Consider the following 21,413-nt stretch of genomic DNA (forward strand, 5'->3'; position numbering starts at 1 on the left):
TACGATTATTCTTATCAGAATCTTACCCCTTGGGGAGAGCATGTCTGGAAACACACCTAGCAGGGAATGCTACGGAACCCTCTTCGCTGTCTCTTGGATGCTCCTTACCAAGCGTGCGCCGCAGAGCTCTCTAGGTGGCCAGGGTCATTAGGGGACTGAGAAACATCGATTCACTCGCTTTGCCCACAGCTGAGTGTGCCAGTCACGCTGGCCCATCAGCGAGACCCTCCGTGGTGAGCCTTATTTTTCACAACCCCCTGCGCTCCCTCCTAGGCCTTGTGCCACACACACCTGTCCCACATCAGACTGGTTCCCGGGACCCCCTAGAAAACAGACCTTTTGTAGAAAAGACCCCTCTTATATTTAAAACTTTGGGGCAAGGGATGGCCCTCAGGGCCTTGCTGGTGTTCGGCCAGAGTTCTACAGCCAGATTCCGAGTGTGTTTTGGCTTTTTGAGATAAAGTCTCATATATCCCAGAACTTGCTATATAGCCAAAGATGCCCCAATTTCCTGAGCCTCCTGCCTTCCACCTCCCAGGTGCATGCCACAATGCCTACTAATATACATTAAGTGTTGATTAAAGGACTCACTATGTAGTCCAGGCTGGCTACATAATACCTTATCTCAAAACTAAATACCTGTTAAAACATGGTTCTCTTCTGTCTTCTTTTCAGTTTAGATTGATGGGTAACTACCATGATTTATATCATAACAGAACTAAAATTTAAAACTTCCCACGTAACAAATAGATCACTAATTAAGAAAGACTCAACATTAAGTTCTAATAGCCAAAAAAAAACAAAAGCCTAAGAATATGCAGAAGTCAATTTATGAGAAGAGAAAGCGAGGAAAAGGATGCTGAGCCGTGAGTCAGCAGACACATGAGTAAGTGCCTCATGGTAAGCCCGAGTACCAGGAACGCAGGAGACATCGGAGCAAGCAAGGGGGTCACCATCAGCTGGGGCCCTGCCAGTCACACCAGGAACAGAATGTAGGCTGGCAGGCAAACTACACCTAGTTCTGGCCCAGTTACTCACTGCCCGTGTGACCTGGGAAAAGCACGCAGTCATTCTAAGTCTCCACAGCTGCTGCCTCAACTCACCGCATTTCCCAGGGCTGCGGGAGTGTGTGACACGAGCAGCTGAGAAGTTCTGTCCGTCTGTGTGCACGAGGCCAGGAACACTAACTGTTTTCTATGATGACAGCGTGCGAGTCACAAAGCCAAGAGAAAACAACTGGCCTCAACATCTGGCAAAGGATTTTACGATAACCAGCCACCCCCTCACTTCAATCCCAACCTCTCGAAATGCAGCCGGGTCTCTGGAATCTCCAAGAAATTACACAATCTAAGATAGGCTCTGCAAAGTCCACAGAGAACAGTAAACGGGAGAGCAAATCAAACGAGCTAGAAAATTCTAACCACGAAATAATTAGCTGCAAGTTAATTGTCTCTTCCACTCACGATGTCCCCTTTAGACCGCCTATCCCCCTAATCACAGCACCCCAAATCACACCAAACCCTCTTTGTAAAACACCTCCTGTGTAACTTTCCAAGCCAGACCTTGTATGCTCACTCAGCAACAAACCGGTCATCGGCTCCCTAAGAATTTCCCACAATGCACTGTTCTGAAAAAACTGCTCCGGCATCCACTGAAGGAAGACAGAACTCGGAAGGATTTGCTTCTTAGAGTTCGGAACTGCCTTGCTACAACCGGGCTTCAGGTCTTCCCCATGGGTGGACCTTAGAGCCATCTTAGTCGCACACTGCCCTGGAGGCATAATTTGGGCAAGACCTTTTGAACAGTGCACGATTGCCGTGAGGAATGTATGAAAGCAGTGTCCACTTCCTGTCAGCACTAATGCCCTGGCTGATGTTCTGAAGAGTGGGTCTCCCCTTCAGGCCTCACCACACAGCAGAGTGTTAGCCTGTTCTCTCTGAATTCCTGAGCTAGGTAAGGAAATTCCCGACAACATGGACTGCACCCGAAATTGGTTAGTTTTTAGCCCAGGTTGAGTTCAACCATCGTCCCACGTGACTCTCTGGAGCCCAGGGATTACAGCATGTCACCACACCTGGATGGCTCAGCAGCCACCTTCGTTCAACTAGACAGGGGTTAAGTCCTGACAGTCGTGTGTGGTCGTTATGCTGAGCTGCGCAGCACAAATCAGAAATCGCAAGGATGGCAAGTGATTCGCCTGTTTCCCACCTTCAGCCTCCGTCACTGAGATCAGCGAGGAAAAAAGGAAGCCCAGTCCCCAGTGAGTAGCACAGGTTTTAATGGCTGAGATGTAGGGTCCGGAGTTACAAGTGACAGCTTGGAGAAGCGGCCTGTCTCGCCATCCTACACAAACAGAACTGAGAAGAATCGCTACCTCTATCTGCTGGACCGTAAGTCGTATGTTCACCAGAGTCAAATGCCATGAAAACCAAAACCCTATGACGAGGGAACTGAAAATTGAGCCAGAAGATGACAAACCTAGAAAGTACACATCAATGTCACTCTCTGCAGGGGGAGGGGGCTCTCTCTGCAGCTACACTGTGGAATACCGCTTTGAGGGTTACAAATACACTGTAGCGAACAGGGGGACAGACAAGTATTACATTGTTGGTACTTGATAGATCGGAGTGTGAACTTCCTGTTCACTAGCTAGCTGTACCCCCTGGGAGCACACCAAGTCTCAAATGACAGCCTCTTGGACTTTAGCACAGCTTCTGGAATACACAGGGCATTTCATAAATTCATAAATATTTGTCCGCAAGAGCTATACCCAAATTTAGCTCTGCTTCCTTTAGGAAGAGAGTCTCTAGACAAAGAGGAAGGCTGGAAAAATCCTTATCTGTGGGTCTCACTGTCCCTCATCTCCATTAGTGCCCCCAATACTACCACCTTTCACCTATTTTCAGACCTTTCTCTTGTCTCTGACACACTGTAGAGCATGTGGGGGCATGAACTGCTGATAACCCACACAGGCAGTCTGAGCAAGGAGGCGTCACAACCTGGAAGCTTATGGAACAACAACAGAGAGAAAAGTTCCAGTATTTCACAGTGCTTGATTGTAAGTAGCAAGATCTCTGCATCCAAAATATGCCACCAATGTACAAGCCATTGAGAGAGAGAGAGAGAGAGAGAGAGAGAGAGAGAGAGAGAGAGAGAGAGAGAGAACACTCAGACCAGCAAGGCTGTTCAGCTGGAAAGAAGAGCAAGCCTGGAACCTTGAGGAACCACAGGGAAGAAGTAGAGAACCACTTTCCACAAGTTAACCTTTGACATATACACACATTCCACACAAAATAAAATTTAAATGAGAACAAAAAGATAAAGAATGAAAAACATCCTCAATGTAAAAGAAACATCTAAAATCTGGAATGTTTGTGAACACTGAAAATAAAATAAGAATACAATGAGAACCAGAAGCCACATTGTTGGTACTCAGGAGAAAGCACCAATTCTTATTAAAAACAAAACAAAAACACCACCTGGCCTCATTTACTGCTGGCCTGTTCTCTACCTTCCTCTCCAGCCCACACACCTCCCTTCCCTTAGGCTAGGCTTTCAGAAAACCGGTGACACATTATTCTAGTCATGAATCAGTCATAGAAAATCGTACGCAGCCGGGCGGTGGTGGCGCACGCCTTTAATCCCAGCACTCGGGAGGCAGAGGCAGGCAGATCTCTGTGAGTTTGAGGCCAGCCTGGTCTACAAGAGCTAGTTCCAGGACAGGAACCAAAAACTACGGAGAAACCCTGTCTCGAAAAAATCAAAAAAAAAAAAAAAAAAAAAAGAAAAAAGAAAATCGTGCGTAGAGACCTGGCCCTGGTGGGCGTGACTACCACCTCAGCACCAGAGACCCCGGAGCAATGAAGAGCTCAAGGCCAGTCCTGGCTGCACAGTGAGTTCAAGGACACCCAGGCTCAAAACCAAAGTGCAAACTAAAAGAGGAATTGAAAATGAAGGACTCTGTTGGACAAAGAGGCCTAAATGGCTTATAAGCCATCCCTTGCTGGCCACTATCGGGCCTCCCGGGTCTTCCTCTTGGTGTGCAGTCAGTTCCTATCACATTCCTGAAAGAAGAAAGGGGAACAAACTTCCTCAAACCGAGCTCCTGCAGGGCATCTTGTTCAGACTTCCAGCCCCAGACTATGAATTAGCAGTCCCAATTAGCAGTCCGTAAAAACCAGAGCAACAGGCCAAAGGCACAGAAGACCTCTTACCCTGCCTTTTTCTAACCTGCCTTGTCTGCTAGGAGATAAAACCCTCCTTTCAGTTGCCCACACTCAGGAAAAGGAAGCCTACAGAATCTGGACAGGCCTCAGAGGGGGGTCCAGTCTGTGAGCATTACGTCATGTCTTTTCCATCACACTTCCACACTGGACCCATGCTTCCGTCATATTCCTGCAGCAAAACCCACAAGGACACCGGAGAAGGACTGAAAGAGCTTCCAGAAAGATGGACACGTGGTGTTTCTCAGAGGATGGCATGTTCCAAAAGGACACGATAGCTTCCACCTGTCTCCTTAAGTTTTGTGAATGACTCAAGCCCATTAATCAACCCTGCAGAGAGGATTGTGGGAAGCCTGGTTGACAGCCGGTGTGGGTGTGTCAGAACCATAGGTGAAGCCACTTGGGACTGGGACTGGCACCTGCAGGGAGGAGTCTTGTGGCTCAGCCCTCTCATCCTGTGCGTTACTTCCGCATGGATAGCCAATCCCACAGTGTCAAAACTGAATAGAATCCGAACACCTCAGAGGCGCAGACTGCTGCAGAATGCTCCTCGGGAAGGGCTGTTCTCACCCACGCGCGCACACTGCTTTCGGGGAATGTGAACTTAGGGGTGGGGGTAGGGAAACTGTCAGGTCCAGTTAGTGACAGTCACCTTTTACTTTTCGCTGCTCTTTTCGGCTGCTGCAATCAAACACTGAACAAAGACAGCTTGAGGGAAGAAAGGGGTACTGGACTTACATGTTACAATCCATCCTCGAGGGATGCCCAGGCAGGATGAAGCAGACAGCAAAGAGGAATTGCTGCTTTCCCACCTGCTCTCTCCGTGGCTCGTTCAGCCACCGTTTTTATACAGCCCAGCCTTGCCCAGACTCACTTGCCTAGGAGAGGCACTACCCACAACGGGCTGTGGGCCCACCTACCTCAACCAGCACCCAAGGAAAAGCCCCACAGACATGCCCACAGGCCAATCTGATGGACGAAATCGTTGAGTGAGTTCCCTCTTCCCAGGTGTACAACCAAACTTTGCAGTCAAACTGCTGTAGCTGGAAAACCTGATCAACTCTTCAGCATTTGAGGGTTGCTTTCATTCCTCTAAGAACGGACCGGCTTCAGACTGAATAGCAGAACATAAGAACTCTTATCACACTGCCAGGTCTCCCACCCCCAAGGGAAGGCACCCTTCATAGTGAACACCTCCCCTAGCCAGGATTAAGCTGCTCTCCAGGCTCTCCCACCTCCAGTCAAAAGCCATTCATCCACCTGGGGCAGAACTTCCCGTTACATTGTTTCCGCTCCTGACCAAAGATGACTATCTACGGTGAAGAGGCCTCAGGCCACTACACTATGGCCTCCCTTCACCTGATTACTAACAAAAAGTGAATGCCAGGAAATCCTGAGAGTGTGGTCCAGAGAGCAGAAGGCTGGAGCCAAGGTGATCATCAGATTAGAGCCAGACTACAATGGTATTAGTTTAGCTTCTCCTGAGTGCTGCCTGTGGCCTGCGGAACCGCGTATGCCTAAGGAATGCTGCAGATGCTCTCTTTGCTTCCTGCCATCCGCGGAGAAGCTCCTCCCCCATGCTCCCGTTGCCTGGCTTACCCAAGCACCTGCAGGCAAATGACCACGGACTGCACCCTTCAAAATAAATCTTTCTAAAGTGAAATTGGCCACAGTGGTACAAAAGTAGCTAATGTGGTGGTCTCTTTAAAGAAAAACAAAACAGGGCTGGAGAGATGGCTCAGTGGTTAAGAGCATTGCCTGCTCTTCCAAAGGTCCTGAGTTCAATTCCCAGCAACCACATGGTGGCTCACAACCATCTGTAATGAGGTCTGGTGCCCTCTTCTGGCCTTCAGGCATACACACAGAAAGAATATTGTATACATAATAAATAAATATTAAAAAAAAAAAGAAAAAGAAAAACAAAACAAAAAAAACTACGGGGTTTTTTTTGGTGTGTGAGAGAGAGACAGAGAGGAAGGGTGTGTGTGTGTGTGTGTGTGAGAGAGAGAGAGAGAGAGAGAGAGAGAGAGAGAGAGAGAGAGAGAGAGAGAAGGTGGAGAAAGGGGGGGCTCAGTTGATAACACGCCTGTTGCTCAAGCATGATCATCTGAATCTGGATACCCAGCACCCACATAGAAGCCTGGCACAATGGTATGCATCTGTAACCTTAGACCTGTGGGGAGCAGGGAATAGTGGATCCCCCACAGCCTGCTAGTTTGCCAGTCTAGCCAATCAGTAAGATTTCCAAGTTCTGGGCTAGATCCTGACCCCTAACCATCATCGTAGGTGAAGACTGAGACTGGAGGATTATGATTTCAAGACCAACCCAAGCTACCTACAACACTGCAGAAATAGAAACAAAGTAGGGAGGGACAGGACAAGTCCCAAGCAAAGAACCTTCACAAAGAAGAAAGTCAACACTGTGTCAAGAGCAGAGACGAGTCCGCTACAATAGAATAAGGGAGCCAGGGAAGAACAGAAGACAGCTGGGGCGGGGGAGGCCAGCTTTGACTCTAAGAGTCTCCCAATTGCTCTGTCAATGCCAGAAAGAAGTAAATGCTAACAAAAACGACACAAAAATACAGAGTAATGGCACAGGTGTGATGACAGTGAATGGTCTATAATCTAGCATCTGTGACGGGAAGCAGGAGGATCAGGAGTCGAACACCATTCTTAGCTATATAGTTCAAGGCTAGCCTGGGCTAAAGACCCTGTCACAAAAGTAACAATCTTCAATGAGTACAGAATGGGAGCTGGGGGAGGGGAACAATAAACTAGCAGAGGCACAATACAGAGATCAGAAGATGTATGTACCAGATATTGCCTTGTCCAGGAGCCAGCTACTTCTATAACCATCTTGTTCTTGTTAAGCTTGAGCAATAAATCAATGCTAGATTATTTAATTTTTAAAACTTCTTTGTGTTTATTTGCAGGCATACCTGTGTATCACATGCATGCAGTGCCTGCAGAGACCAGAAGAGGCACTGGACCTCAGAAGTCTTGAGTTAAAAAGAGTTTGGAGCCACTACATAGGCGCAGGGAATCGAGCTCGGGTCCTCTGGGCGAGCATCCAATGCTCTTAACCATGGAACCAAAGGACCACCTAGAAACCAGAAATTTGGAAGTGCTAAGGGAAAACATTTGAAGATATAAGTTCAGGCTAGAAATGTGTGAACAGGGCCTCAATAGCACAGGAAATAATCCCCCAAATGAACCAACAGGACTCCACAAAATTAAAAGGCTTCCGCAGAGCAAAAGAAACTAACTACCAATGGAATGGACAGACAAGACAGCCTATAGAATGGAAGAAAATCTATCAGCTATATTTTAGATGGGGGGGGGGATAACTAAATATATACAGAATTACAAAACTTAACTTCCCAAAAGTCAATAAATGCAACACTGAACAACAGTTTGAAAGAGAAGAAATACAAACAACACTTCCATGTGCAGTGTGCGGCACCTGCTCCATGCACCGCCATACAGTTTGTGAACCAGGCAAGGGGCTGGAAATTGAGACACACAAACACTCTCAGACAGAGAAAGACAGGGACATGGATCATCCTTGAAGTCAAGTCAGAATGCCCCAAGAATGCCCCCTTTATTGTGTCCAGGGGCAGCTTATACAGGGATAGCCATGCCCCAGCCAAATCCACCAGAAACCACTCTCCTGCCATCAGGAACTCCCTGAGGGTCTCGTGCTCAGAGCAGCTGCAGGCATTCAGATCAGGGGAAAACAAGTTGTTTACAAGGAATTCAGGATCTGGGGGCTCAGAGCTCCCAACATCCACGCACTGGCTCTCTAAAGCAGTTGTACTATGTTTGATTTTACAACTTCTAAAGGTATTTTTACTTTTAAAATTAGCTTACAAAGTAACAGTTTTCCACAATGTCCATACAGACTGCACTTGGGACACTCCCCCTCCCTTTTCCCTGCCTTACTTCTCACTCACAGCCCCCCCCCCTCTCCCACTTTTTTCTGCCGTCTTCCCCACACCCTTGCACAGGTCTCAAAATCAAAGTACAGACATATGTTTGAAAGAAAACAGGCTTAGGGTATAACAACTGCCACATAAAAATAATAATATTCAGAAGTTGGGAGGGACCAGCACGCCCTCTGAAGCAATCGGCAAAGACAACCAGAGGTAGCAGGTGGCCCGAGTTTGAAGGAATGATTTTAACAAAGCAATTAAGTGGGAAGGGTAGAAAAAAGAAAGGGTTCGGATAGTTACAGATGGCTGGTACTCTGATCAATGCTGGCTAACATCTATTCTGATAAATCTAACGTCACACATTTTTACTCGGAAATGAACGTCACCTCAATACATCTCATGTGACACCAAATGTATGCACAACTCCCTTTAAAAACCCATTTCTCCTTATAAGTTCCCTTTTCGACTCATAATGCTAACCATTCTCCTGGGCTACTCCGGCTCAAAACCCTGACACTACTTTAGGTATCATTACTTAGTTTTACTGTTTCTCGTGTTTATAATTCACTCTTCCTCATTTCCACATCCTGTCCCGTTTTCCCTGAAAAGGCACCTGTACATCCATCTATCTGTCCCCAAGAGACAGCAACGGGAGCACAGTATCCTATAATTAGTACTAAACTCTGATACAATTTCAGCCCTAAACTGGACCAACCTTTCAAACCCCATGGGATCAGAAGACTCCCACCCATGAGATCCTAAACCACTCAGAGCCAAAAACAGCGAATGGCCTCTCTTACCTGAGGATAGGTGGAAGATGGGTGTGTGCGCAAATCTATTTCCCAAAGGTTTAGACCATAACCAAGGCCCCCACATCCGAGACTGCTTTGTTTATTAAAGGGATTCACTGTAGGTAGGCTGTGCTAGACCTCAGTATGTGGCCTAGGCTAACCTTGAACTCTCATTCCTTCTGCTCAGCCTCTCAAACGCATATAGCCTTGTGTCCTGCCCCAGATATTTTTTTTAAATGGGCGGAAAACAAGGTTTTATCTTCACAGATAGCTATACCCTTCTCACTAATGATATCTCTGGGGTAAACCTTTGAAGGCAAACAGCGAGGGGGCTGGAGAGGGGGCTTAGTGGTTACGAACACTCTTCCAGAGTTGGATTCCCAGCACCCATCTGACAGCTTACAACCACCTGGGACTCTAGTCTTGATAAATCTAAGGTCACACGTTTTTACTCGGAAGTGTTCAATCGTCACCTCAATACATCTCATGTGACACCAAATGTATGCACAACTCCCTTTAAGAACCCATTTCTCCTTATAAGTTCCCTTTTCTACTCATAATGCTATACCATTCTCCCGGGCTACTCATGCTCAAAACCCTGACGGTCTAGTTCTCTAGTTCCAGAGGAGCCAGTGCCCTCTTCTGCCCTTCCGGGGCACTATAAGCAGATATGCTCTCAGGCAAACATGAATACACATGAAATAAAAAGAACGAAATCTAAAAAGAAACAAAGGAAAGAAAATGGTGAGCTGGAGGCTCAGTACCTTGCACATAAAGGTCTCTAATATGATCAGGAGCTAGGGCATGGCTAGGTGGTAAAACACATGTGGACATGTGTGAGGCCCTGGGTTTAACCCAAATTAAACCAGAAAGCTACATCATGACAGCGCCTCACCCACAACGAAACTACTCACTACGGTCTGGCGCGTGCGACTCAACAATTCTGATAAGTGATAACCTTGATGTGATTTGGCAAGAACCCTCCAGATAGTCAGCGTTAATCATGTTCTGCAGCTCCTTCCTGTGAGCTCCAACATTTCCTCCTGGACACCGGGAAGCTGACCACTCAGGAATCCCTCTGACTGTACCAGGCTCTGGAAGTCCAGAGATCTTAGCAGACTCACATGCCCCCTGACAAAGGAAGGTCATACATGCAGTAAGCAACTACTGGGGTGAAGACTCCTGAAGAGCAGCAGCCTGTGAGCTGGCGACACAGCTTTCAGAATTCCTCACAGATACTAAGAGGGCCCTTCTGGTGATGCAGCTGCCCTTGAGACACCCACGCTTCTGAAAGTCACCTCAACAAACTCAGACGGACCAAGCTGGACTTGGATGGAGTCATTTCTTTGGCGCCTTATCTGAAGTGAACAGGTATTTCCTCACAGCTTCTCAGGAAAGGCCACAGCATGCTAGCTTAGCATACGAGAAGGTCGAATTCAGCGCACTCTACAAAATCCTGCCCACATAGAACAAACTGGCTACCAGGAGTCCATTTCTGCAGGCTGGTGCTAACAGCTCCTGCCACCTCTGTCTGCCCAGCAACTACCTTACTCAGCGTGCCATCCTAAAGCAGACAGCCATTCCCTGATGGGCTCAGGGAAACTGCTTACTCATGGTTCATTTCCACAGCCACTGGGGGCCACCACTAATGACATGCTAGCCTGAAACATACTCTTCCTGTTAACCCATCCAATTAATTTTTCAACTGGAAAATCCTACATGGAAAGTATCCATGGCTCTATCTTTTTTCCCTAAGGCCCGTATTACATGCATCAAGCAAATAAAATGCTTGCTTGCAAGCTCTGGCATCCAGTACTGACTTCGTAACTAGGTGAGCTGTATCTTAAGTGAGAGGCCTGATTTGTCTTACCACAAGATAATCCAAATGATTTTAGAGTGGATACGGGACGTTTTTGTTGTTGTTGTTGTTACCGACACAGAGGAATACCTGTGTTTCATACATACTATTGAAAGTAAATACATTTTCAGTGAGTCATTTCTGACTAGATCTGAAATATTACTCAAACAAGGTTTTGAGTTTTCGTTGGGGTAGGGGTTATCGATCCATCCTTTTGAACACTTACCCTATAATTTTGGTAGCCAGGAAAACAAAGTATAAATGAAAAAATGGTGTCTCCTGACTCCACCCTTCTTTCTCCCAGCATTCAGCCTAGCTTTCCCTGCTTACGTAAGTTCTGCCTTGCTATACATCCAAAGCAGTTTCTTTATTCATTAATGTAATCACAGCACACAGAGGGGACTCCCACATCAGTGGCAGAATGTCTACCTAGTACTCCTGAGTCCGTAGGTTCCACCTCTTGCACTAAAACAAGAAACAGAGTCCAGCTCTGGAAAGCAACCGAGGTTTTGAGGAGCATCCATTTTCAGAACCGGCCAGTGCACTTGCTAACTCCCTGACCAAGCGCTTGTCTGCTGACTTCCTTACGCTGTGCTAGTGTTCAACAGAGTAACAGGGCTAGGGTGCAGAAGTCTCTTGAGGCAGCCCTAACACAAGTCGATTTTCTTGGTTCCTCCAAAGGAAGCTTAAATTAGAACGATGTTACATCAAATTTAAAAGAGAACCTTGTTACTACTTCTCAATCATATAAAATAACAAAAACACAGCTAATGAAGAACTAAATGATAATAAACACGCTTTTGCCCTACAGCCCCAAAGGGTTGACAGTACAGTAGGAAAGAGAATACCCAGCTTTCTGGGCACACGGGAGAGATTGCTGGCATCAAAAGTGTTAAACACCGCAGTTACTGGACTAGTGATTTTTGTAGCTTTTTCCTCACACATCCTAAACCAACCCCAACTCATCTCTTGAGGAATGTGCAGGGTGGCATCTAACCTGTCTCCAACTTGTGAAAAATGTAACAGTTGCCATAACAACAGACAACTAAGGTTACTGGAAATCAGAGGAAGCGCTCAGCAGGTGCTCAGACTCCCCATGGGCCCTGGGAGAATGCATTTCTCTAGTTCCAATGCCCATAGCCACTTTGATACCTAGTAACTGGGTTTCATTTTCTGTTAGGTATCAGTAGATTTAAAAGAATAGCAATGACCATTAATTTAAAGATCTATATCTAAATAAGACATGCTCTTATTTATTATTTTTTAAGATTCAGGGCTGGAGAGAGAGCTCAGTGACTAAGAGCACTTGCTGTTCTTGCTGGGGACACAGGATCAGTTCAACTAAACCATATGATGGCTAGCAATAGTCTGTAACTCCACGTCCTAAAAACTGGACACCCATGTCTGGTCTCTGTGAGCGTCAGACACGCACATAGAATACATATATAAATGCAGGCAAAATACTGATACATATAAGTGAAAACAGAATCAGAATAAGATAGTTTTTTTAAAAAAAAATTAGATACACTGATAAAAATTCATTTTTCAAAGCAATGTGAAATCATTTTTCAGTATGAATAATTTTTCAAAGCAAATCTACAGCCACATGCCAGGTACAAACTCAAAGCTAAACTTACAAATTAAGCCAATCATGGCTACAGTGTGATAGCACAAACCCATAATCCCAGCCAGCAGCTGGGAGGCTGAAACAGGAAGATTAATCAAGAGTTCAAGGCAGAGGGCCAGTAAGAGGGCTGGGGGAGGGGGGTTTCCTTCTCAGGGTCCACAGGGCAAAAGGAAAGAAGACCACAGAGAGAGAGAGAGAGAGAGAGAGAGAGAGAGAGAGAGAGAGAGAGAGAGAGAGAGAGAGAGAGAGAGAGAGAGAGAGAGAGATTCTGAAAGAAAAGCTTCCAACCTGGGCTAGAGAGAAGAGAGAGTTTAAACCAGTTTGGGCAACTTTAAGAAATTCTTTTTAATTGAAAAGCTAGGGATGTAGTTCAGTGCAAAGAAAGCAAGCCCTGGGCTCATGCCCAGCCACATCCAACCTTTAAAAAAAGAAAAGATCACAGGCACAAATAACTTTAAAAAAAAACTAAATATAATCATAATGAAAAGAAATACAGCTTAGAGGAAAATGTAAGGAACTCAGACTGATGATAATACTGTAATATTTTTTTAATTCTGTATTTTATTTATTTGTATGTGCATGTATATAGACACACAAGCCATGCACACACGTGGGGTTCAATGAACAACCTCTGAATCGGTTCTCTTCTCACCCGGATCTCAGAGACTGGACATGGGTCCTGGAGCCTCAGGACCAGCACCCTGACCCCTGAACCATCTGAACCACCTACCTGGCTCTTAACACTGAAATCTTATGTAACAGGAGAGCCCTTCACTACACAACACGGGCGCACAGCGCTACATTCCCACTGGGTGCACTGCGTCCTCTTGGCCCAGAGAGCTCTGTTTGAGAACCTCTGCAGTGAGATGCAGGAGAGGCACTGGGCTCTGCAGAGGTCCATACCATGGCAGCTGGACAGAATGTGCCTGAACAAAGGGGATGCCAGCCCATCTCCCTCCATCCCCATCCCACCCTCCCCTTCCAGCAGGGTTACAAAAGTGCCTGTGTGGTCCTGGTGAGTCATGGGTGTTCCACCGACAGACGGGGCGGGGCGGGCAGAAATCACTATTACTTGCCCAGTGAGCTGGAAATGCCCATCCTGTTTTTCAATTTTTATATAATAATCATTTTTTTTTTACAAACCTGAGATAAAGAATGTTTGGGAAACAGAAACTCACCAACTATTTTTACAGCCAAGAACATGCCCTCACAGCCCAAGGCCAGAGACCGACGTTAGGCAAAGGCCCTGTGTAATCGCTGTAAAGTCATGTGTCCCTTTTCACAACACACAAGAAGAAGTGGCTGAAGAAGTAACAGACATTGCCATTCCCACCTCCTGCTCACCCACTAGCAGGTCAGGCTGACAGCCAAGGCAAAGGGGCAAGAGGGATCTTAAAAAAAAAAAAAAAAAAAAAAAAAAAAAAAAAAAAAAAAAAAAAAAAAAAAAAAAAAAAAAAAAAAAAAACAGCTTCCTTTGCCAAGAAACAAAGTAGCTTCTTTAAGGCGACCTTTAGACGCAAACCATGAGAAACACGTTCTGAACTAACGACAATAAAAAAACAAAACAAATCAATGTTTTCCTTCTAGCTATAACTTTTGCACATGCCCAGGTCCAAATCTCAGTCCTCCAAACTTCGGCAAACAGTAACCTGTAACACAGCAGACTCACGTATCTGGACTGCCTGACAGCAGCCACACAAGGCACAGCACAGGCGTGAAGCCAGGCTGGTTCGCACATTGGTTTCCAGTCGAGCTGGGTTACACGACACCCTGACTCACCCAAAAACATTAACAAAAATATAATTACCTGGTTTTGCTTTATAAATATCTAACCTCACCCAGGGTAATGCTCATACCTATAAAGCCTGTACTGGGGAGGCTTAGGCAGGAAGAGAACAGGTACAAGGCTGGGCTGCATAGATCTTGTCTCAAAAGACAAACACAAACGAACAAACAAAAACCATAAAAGACGCCATCACCCTTTTAAAGACGTCTCTAGTGAAGCTGGGAACCTGCACTCAGCAGAAGAACTAACTACGGTCCAGGTCTGGAGAAAGGGGTTCCCGGGCTTACGGACACAGGAGGAGCAGCACATCTGGCCTCCTAAGACTTGTACTGACTCAGGTTTAAAATACACTAACATTCACAGCAAGCAGGGCACTTTAACAACAGGAAATTTCAGCTATCTTAACAAAGAGGAAAGAGTTAACTTTTAAGTAGGGTCTAGTGCACCCCAGACTCGCCTCTAACATGCTAAGCATGACATTCAGCTCCCCCTGCCTCCACCCCGCTAGCGCTGGAAGATAGGTGTGCATCACCACACCCAGGTTCTGTGGGGCTGGGGTTGAACCCGCAGTTTCCTGCACGCTAGGTAAGTACTCTACCAATTAGGCTGTCTCTCCAGCTCCACTAAAATTTCATCCTTGATAATAAAAACTATGAGGAAAGAAGGGAAAACAAGAAGGGCAACCAATAGGGAACTAAGCATAAGAAAACACATTACATACATTTATGGAGAAGCCATAAAGAAACCCATGGTTTTGAGCCAAGCATATTATATACATGTATGAAAATGTCAGAATGAAACCCATTGTTTTACATAATACCTGCCCATGACAATGTTTCAAGCCATTTAAATATGTTAACACATCAGACCTCTGTACTGAACAACAGTAGTGTCTTCCCACGGATAGCTGGAGCTTCGGAATCCACTGTCTCTGACAAATCTATCAAATACAGAGCTACAAAGTGGAACTATTTAGTTTTAGGCTAAATTCTACAAAAGTATGGATTTCATCCGTTCCACTGAATAGATGCTTTGGATGGGGAAAAAAACTTTCAAATAACTCGGAAAAAAAGTACTGTGTTACTAAACGTATTCCTGGATGTGCAGTCGCCTGATTGTGTAGTGTCCAGGTCTGAAATCCTGCCTATTTGTCTTTAATGCGTCTCTGAAATCAGAGGGTCTGTGTCTTACTGCTGACTGCATCAAGGCTAAGCATCAATAACGCAGGGACAGAATAACAACAATAAAAAGAAAGGAACAAGCGACAAAAGCATCTCCCTCAACTGCCTCAAGTCTGCACAGGAAGAAAGCAGACTCTGAGAATAGCTCAATGTTTAGCAAAGCTTCAGAAGATCAATAGTAAACTTCACTAACTAAGATGAGTTGCTACGACTTCAAATCATTCTGAGTTGCATTTTATTCTTTCTGAAAGCTTTCTAACCCATTTCACAGATGACTTCACACTGGGCAAGCAGAGAAATCTACAGACTTAACTGTTCAGCTTCACGTCAGCATGTTACAGGAGGCAAGACTAAATGGCTTCCCTATTTTTTTCTTCCAACATCTATTTTTGTTTATTTTGTTGTGTTGTGACAAGGTCTCATGTAGCCCAGGTTAGCCTCGGACTCCCTACAAAGCTGAGGTTAGCCTTCAATTCCTGATCCTGCTGCCGCAGCCTTCCAAAAGCTAGGATTACAGGCATGTGCCACTGTACTTAGATCTTCTAAGGGCATTAGATAGCATAGTTTCCTTATTCACCTCTGCTAAAATCTCTGATAACCTCTCATATTATGTGATATGTCCAAACAAGGGAGCACATCAAGAATAAGCCAGAAGATAAAAGTTGGCAGCCAAGGACATCTCTACAGACTCTGATTTTGTGGGCATTAAAATGTGAATGACTGGGCTTGGGGAATGCTTCGGTAGGTGAAGTGTTTGCCATGGAAGCATAAGAAGACTTTGAATCCAGAACCCATATAAAAGTTATCCACATGGCACAAAGGTCTGTCCCTGGAAGCTTTCAGGTCAACTGTGGACAACGCAGCAGACCAACAAGAAAAACAGACCTTGTCTCAAGCAAGGCGGAAAGCCAGGACCTGTCATCTGACCACAGGAACACTGTGGCACACTCGTGCCCACACAAATGCATGCAGAACACATACATACACATCAGTCTCTCTCTCCTCACACACACACACACACCACGGGAACGAAAACCATGACTTTTCCAAGAATATTCTCTACTCCAACCTAGAACAATCCCATTAGAAATAACCACACCGTGCAATGTGAAGGAAAGCAGTCTTGACCAAATCATGCCTAGCGTAATAACAGTGACCAAGCTCTTAATTTTGAACTAAGTATAGAACTGTATTCGCGCTCAGATTTAGATTGATCTATTTATCCATCTTAGTATATACTGTATTGTTCTTTACACCCTGAACTCTAGGGCACAGAACCACGGATATCCTAGCAGGCTTTGTACACGTGGAAGGCCACGCTGCAAACTGGCATTAGCTGCTCTTTGGTAATAAGTGGATTTAATTATATTTATCCTAGCCCTGTAACAGATTGTTTGAATTGTTCTAACAGAACAAGTGGGGACTACCACTAACTAGGCCATTTGGCCTTAGGTGTTCAGGACCGACTGGAGGAAAGACGTGAGCATCCGCTTGATGTCATTTACACAGCTAAGGGCCATAGACCTCCCTCTTGGTGGCATTTACTGGGTTAACTACCAAGCAGCTGCAAATGTTTTCATTTATTCCCCGTATCCTACAAGACGTTCACTTCAAACAAGAATAAAAGAAAACATTTAACAGTTTCTCTTTTCACCACCTCTTAAGTGGAAACTGGTCCAATAATTTACCAGACACATTTAAAAAAAAAAAACACACAAAACAAGAGGCAGGCATTCGGTGGCCCATGCGCGCCTTTAATCCCAGCACTCGGAGGCAGAGGCAGGCGGATCTCTGTGAGTTCCAGGACAGCCTGGTCTACAGAGCAAGAGAAAGCCAGGGCTACACAGAGAAACCCTGTCATAAAAAAAAAAAAAAAAAAAAAAAAACACAGAACCCAAAGCAAACCAAGGACCAAGCATGACAGCACATGCCTACAACTGAAACACCTTCAAGAAGTTCCAGGCCAGCCTGGGCTACATGAGACCCTGCCTCAAAAATCCAAAAGAATCAAAACCTGAAGACTCCTAGCACATGCAAGGCTTTCGATTCAGTTCGAGGCTGAACAATGAATACATAAATAAATAAGAATAAAACAAGATCCATCCATAGTGGTACGAACTAGTAATCTCAGCATTTGGAAAGTAAAGACAGAAGGATCAAGAGTTCAAAGCCAGGCTTGGCTGCATGACTTTGTTTCAAAGCAAATGAAAAAAAAATATTAAGACAATCTTTTAACTAGTATGCATGAGACCCTGGGTTTGGTCATCAGTACAAGAGGGGTAAAAAGATAATAATGTTTCAAATATGAGCCAGATACAGAAGACACTGGCTATACCTAGTAGAGACCGGTGGTGGTGGCCCATACCTATCAATCCAAGCACTTGGGAGGCAGAGGCAGGTAGATCTCTGTGAGTTCAAGGCCAGTCTGGTCTACGGAGTGAGTTCCAAGACAGCCAGAGCTGTTACACAGAGAAACCCTGTCTCGAAAAATCTAAAGACCTATGTGGGGACTAGAGAGATGGCGCAGTGGTTAAGAGCACTCACTGCTCTTGCAGAAGACTCAAGTTTGGTTAGCATCCACCTGATGGTTCACAATCAGCTGCAACTCCAGCTCCAGGGGACCTAACACCTCTGAAATCTTCGGCATGAACCTGATGCATATACATACGCTCAGACAGACACACACAAGTAAATATTTTAAAAGCCCTATATAAGCATGTTGACTTTAAGTCTGGAAATCCTATTTCTAAATTGTATTCATTTTTGGCCTTGGCTGGAGGGTTATTCAAATAGATACTTAACAATGAATTAAAAGTGAAAAGTATTTGGAAGACCAATAAACAAAACCTTCTATAATGTCAAACACAATATAATTTTAAGCAAGGCCTGAGTTTCTGAAATATTACAATTGCATCCTGTTCCTGACTGCTTTGGGAAAGACTGTAAATGCAGCCTCTCCTGATTCCTTTCTGTTTCCACCAAGGCCATAAAAAAATGGGCGTTTTCTCCGGATCGTAAAAGAAGTGTGTAAGAAAGAATCTTGACTGCGATGACGCTCTAAAGGTGATGATTGACAGATGGTGATCCGGACACAGCCTGCGGTGCAAGCCACTCACAGTAGACAACAAATCACCTCTGACGCACAACAAACCACCTCTGATGCACAACAAACCACCTCTGACGCACAACAAGAAAACTGCAGGATGACAATGGGAGGACCGGAAAGCCCAGGTAAGAAGCGCGGTCACACAAGCGCCCAGCACGGTCGCGAGTCTGTGACCCCAGTATTTGATCACCTTAGGGTCGAGCTTTTGACTTCTAGGCCAGCCTGGCTTATTTAAGACCCCGTCTCAAAAAGAGGGGGCAGGAGAAGCAATCTCGAAATCCTTCAAAAAACATCGGCCTCAAAGAGGTGAACAACAGAAAAGAAACCCTACACGGGGCCTGTGGAGGTAGCTCCGCAGCAGCCAAGGGTACTTGTCGCCTGGCCCATCGCCTGAGCTTCGGCCCCAGGACCCGCATGGTAGACGGGGAGCGAGTTGACAGTTGTCCCTCCATCTCCTCAAGCATGCTATGGCACTTGAGGGCATTCACGAACACGCACACACATACACACTAATGACTATATGATGCAAAAAAATTTTTTTAAAGATTACATGGCATAATTTTATTCTTCCTTGCACACCAGTGAGAAGTTAGAACACAGTCCTAGTAATGTGCTCACAAAGCGGGAATCAATTTTCCTAATATGGCCAAGCCCTAAATATAGCCGCAATATGTTGTTGTTGTGGTTCAAAATACACCAGATTTAACCTTATCCATGGAGGGAGTAGTTGTGGACAAACAGGCCGGAAGTTCAAGAAACAATACCAGGGCATCTCCATCAGCATTCAAGTGGCTTTAAAGTCCTTGGTAAGGGCTGCCAAGTGAAGATACCTGGACCACACAAGCCTTTCTCTCTCCAGACCTTGGAGAAGAAAAAAAAGCCTTACACATCCTGAGTCCAAAGTAACCCTACCATTGTGAGGAGTGATCCGGCTTCGCAAGCAGGCAGATAAGCAAGAAGCACAGAGATCATCAGCTTTGGTCTGCCTAAAGGTAGTGGCTCCGACGATGATACCAGGGACGGGCACAGTTCACCTTCCAAACACCACACACACACATACACACACACACACACACAAGTCCTGGTCTAGTTAACGTTTTGTTCTCACACAGTAGGGGCCAGGCATGGCAGCACACATTTATTGTGATAAATACATTTGAGAGGCAGGAAGGGGGTGGGAGGTGGGGATGAGGAGATCGAGGTCAGCCTGGGCTAACTTAAGACTTGGCATCAAAATACAAAACCAAAGAAAATCTTGTGTAACTGTAGTGAGGGTCTGTATAAAAATTTTTTTAAACAATATAGATGAAATTTAAACAAACTTCATGTCAAATGCCTAATGTTTGTGATCCCAGCACTTGGGAAGCAAAGGCAGGAAGGATGGCCAAGGGTATGAGGCCAGCCTGGACTACCAGAGTGAGCCCTTGTCTCAAATATTAAAATAAAATAATAGTAATAATAATTTCAAAGTTTTACTAACTTTTAAAAGGTTTACTGTACTGACTCTAGACTTCTTTAACAATAAACTGCTTTTGCAGTCTGGACAGAAAGCACCACCAGAATGCCAGAATCGGCATGAGGTGTTCAATTCTTTTTAAATGTTGAAAAGTTAACAGGCAAATAAATGCCTTTCTCAACATAAGAATGCAGAGACAGTACAGGGTCCAGGAAACCTCTTTGGAAACGTATTACTCAAAAGCATAATAGTATAGGGATTTTAAAGACTAGACTCCAAGCCAATTGCTAAGATCAAAATGCAAGACCTGCCACTTAGAGCTGTGGATCTTGAGCGAGCTTCCTAATACATGCTAATTCAAAAGTATGTGTTCCGAAGACTAACTATTAAATATCTGCCGCAGCTTTGTCAAATTAGACCCTGAGACGGTCCATGAAGGCACTTCCCTCCCTTTTCCACTCCTCATGCGGCACCAGCCTTGTAACTGATGAGGAAATTACACACTTTTATTCCTCCGCTGGCGAGCTTGCCACACGCTGCAGGAAAGAAGCTGCTTCTTTCGTGACTCCACCCTTTACAACTTCAAAATACTGTCACATACTCAGTAGGTTGGAGCTGCCCGCAAAAATGACAGCTTCCAGGCTCCGGAACGGGGGAGATGCAAGTGACTTTCCCTCCAGAGACCCTGGAAGGTACACAGGGGCCCTGGAGGTGCTCAGACGCGGGAGCATCTAGGGAGATATCGTGCAGAGCCTGGGGGAAGAGGGCAGTGGATGGCGTGGGTCTCCCACCTGGGCAGAGACCTAGAAAGCAGGGAAAGAGGACGGCGCTGGGGTCCCACGTCCGGGGAACAGCAGAGAGGGGACGGGACGACTCGTGGCTCTCGGACCCTGAAAGACCTGGAGAGAAGGGACTGGGAGCCCTGGAGGTCCACCTGGAGGGTCCCAGGGAGAGAGGGGGGAGGATGGTGCCGGGGCCCCACCTGGAGAGAGGTGACAGAGGGGACAGGGGTCCCGCCCAGGAGGAGCTGGGGAGAAGGGACGGGGTGGGGGTCAGCTCCCCTCGCAGGCCTCCCGCCGGCTCGACGCACTCACCTGAAGGCAGGCTCCTCCTTGGGCGGCCGGGCCTGGGCGGACGCCGCGCCGCCGCCCCTTTTGTTGAAGAGCTTCTGGAGCAGGGTCGGGGCCATGGCCTGCGTGCACGCGGCGGCCCGGGCGGCCACGCTCGGGGACCCGGGCGGCTCAGCGCGCAGCCCAAGGCGGCCGCGGCGGGACCATGGCGACGGACGGGGGCGCGGCCGCCCGGAGGAGGAGTGCGAGCGAGCGCGGGACCGCTGCAGCCGACGGAAGGTGCAGCGCCGCGGCCGCCCGCAGGTCATATGACGGAGCCGGCCCGCCCGGCTGACAGCTCGCTCCCGCAGGAGGAGGAGCGCGGAGAGGGCAGCACGAGGGAG

The 21,413-nt window shown here is 46.3% G+C and overlaps 1 protein-coding gene across 5 annotated transcripts in view; it reads right to left on the reverse strand.

The window, feature by feature from the left end:
• Fnip2 (folliculin interacting protein 2) overlaps positions 1 to 21,356 on the reverse strand; it is an 86,006-nt gene extending 64,650 nt beyond the window's left edge. For 3 of the 5 annotated variants that reach the window (XM_050158730.1, XM_050158729.1, XM_050158728.1), the window contains exon 1: positions 21,055 to 21,355. In XM_050158730.1, the coding sequence (XP_050014687.1) occupies positions 21,055 to 21,338 (284 nt within the window). In that variant the 5' untranslated portion in view covers positions 21,339 to 21,355. Of the gene's footprint in view, positions 1 to 21,054 lie in introns of all 5 variants that reach the window. The other 2 variants (XM_050158731.1, XM_050158733.1) reach the window with 1 other exon arrangement.
• Between the last annotated feature and the right edge of the window lie 57 nt (positions 21,357 to 21,413).

This window comes from Alexandromys fortis, unplaced genomic scaffold, assembly GCF_014885135.2.
Source record: "Alexandromys fortis isolate MF-2015 unplaced genomic scaffold, M_Fortis_MF-2015_v1.1 scaffold_102, whole genome shotgun sequence".
Taxonomy (NCBI): domain Eukaryota; kingdom Metazoa; phylum Chordata; class Mammalia; order Rodentia; family Cricetidae; genus Alexandromys; species Alexandromys fortis.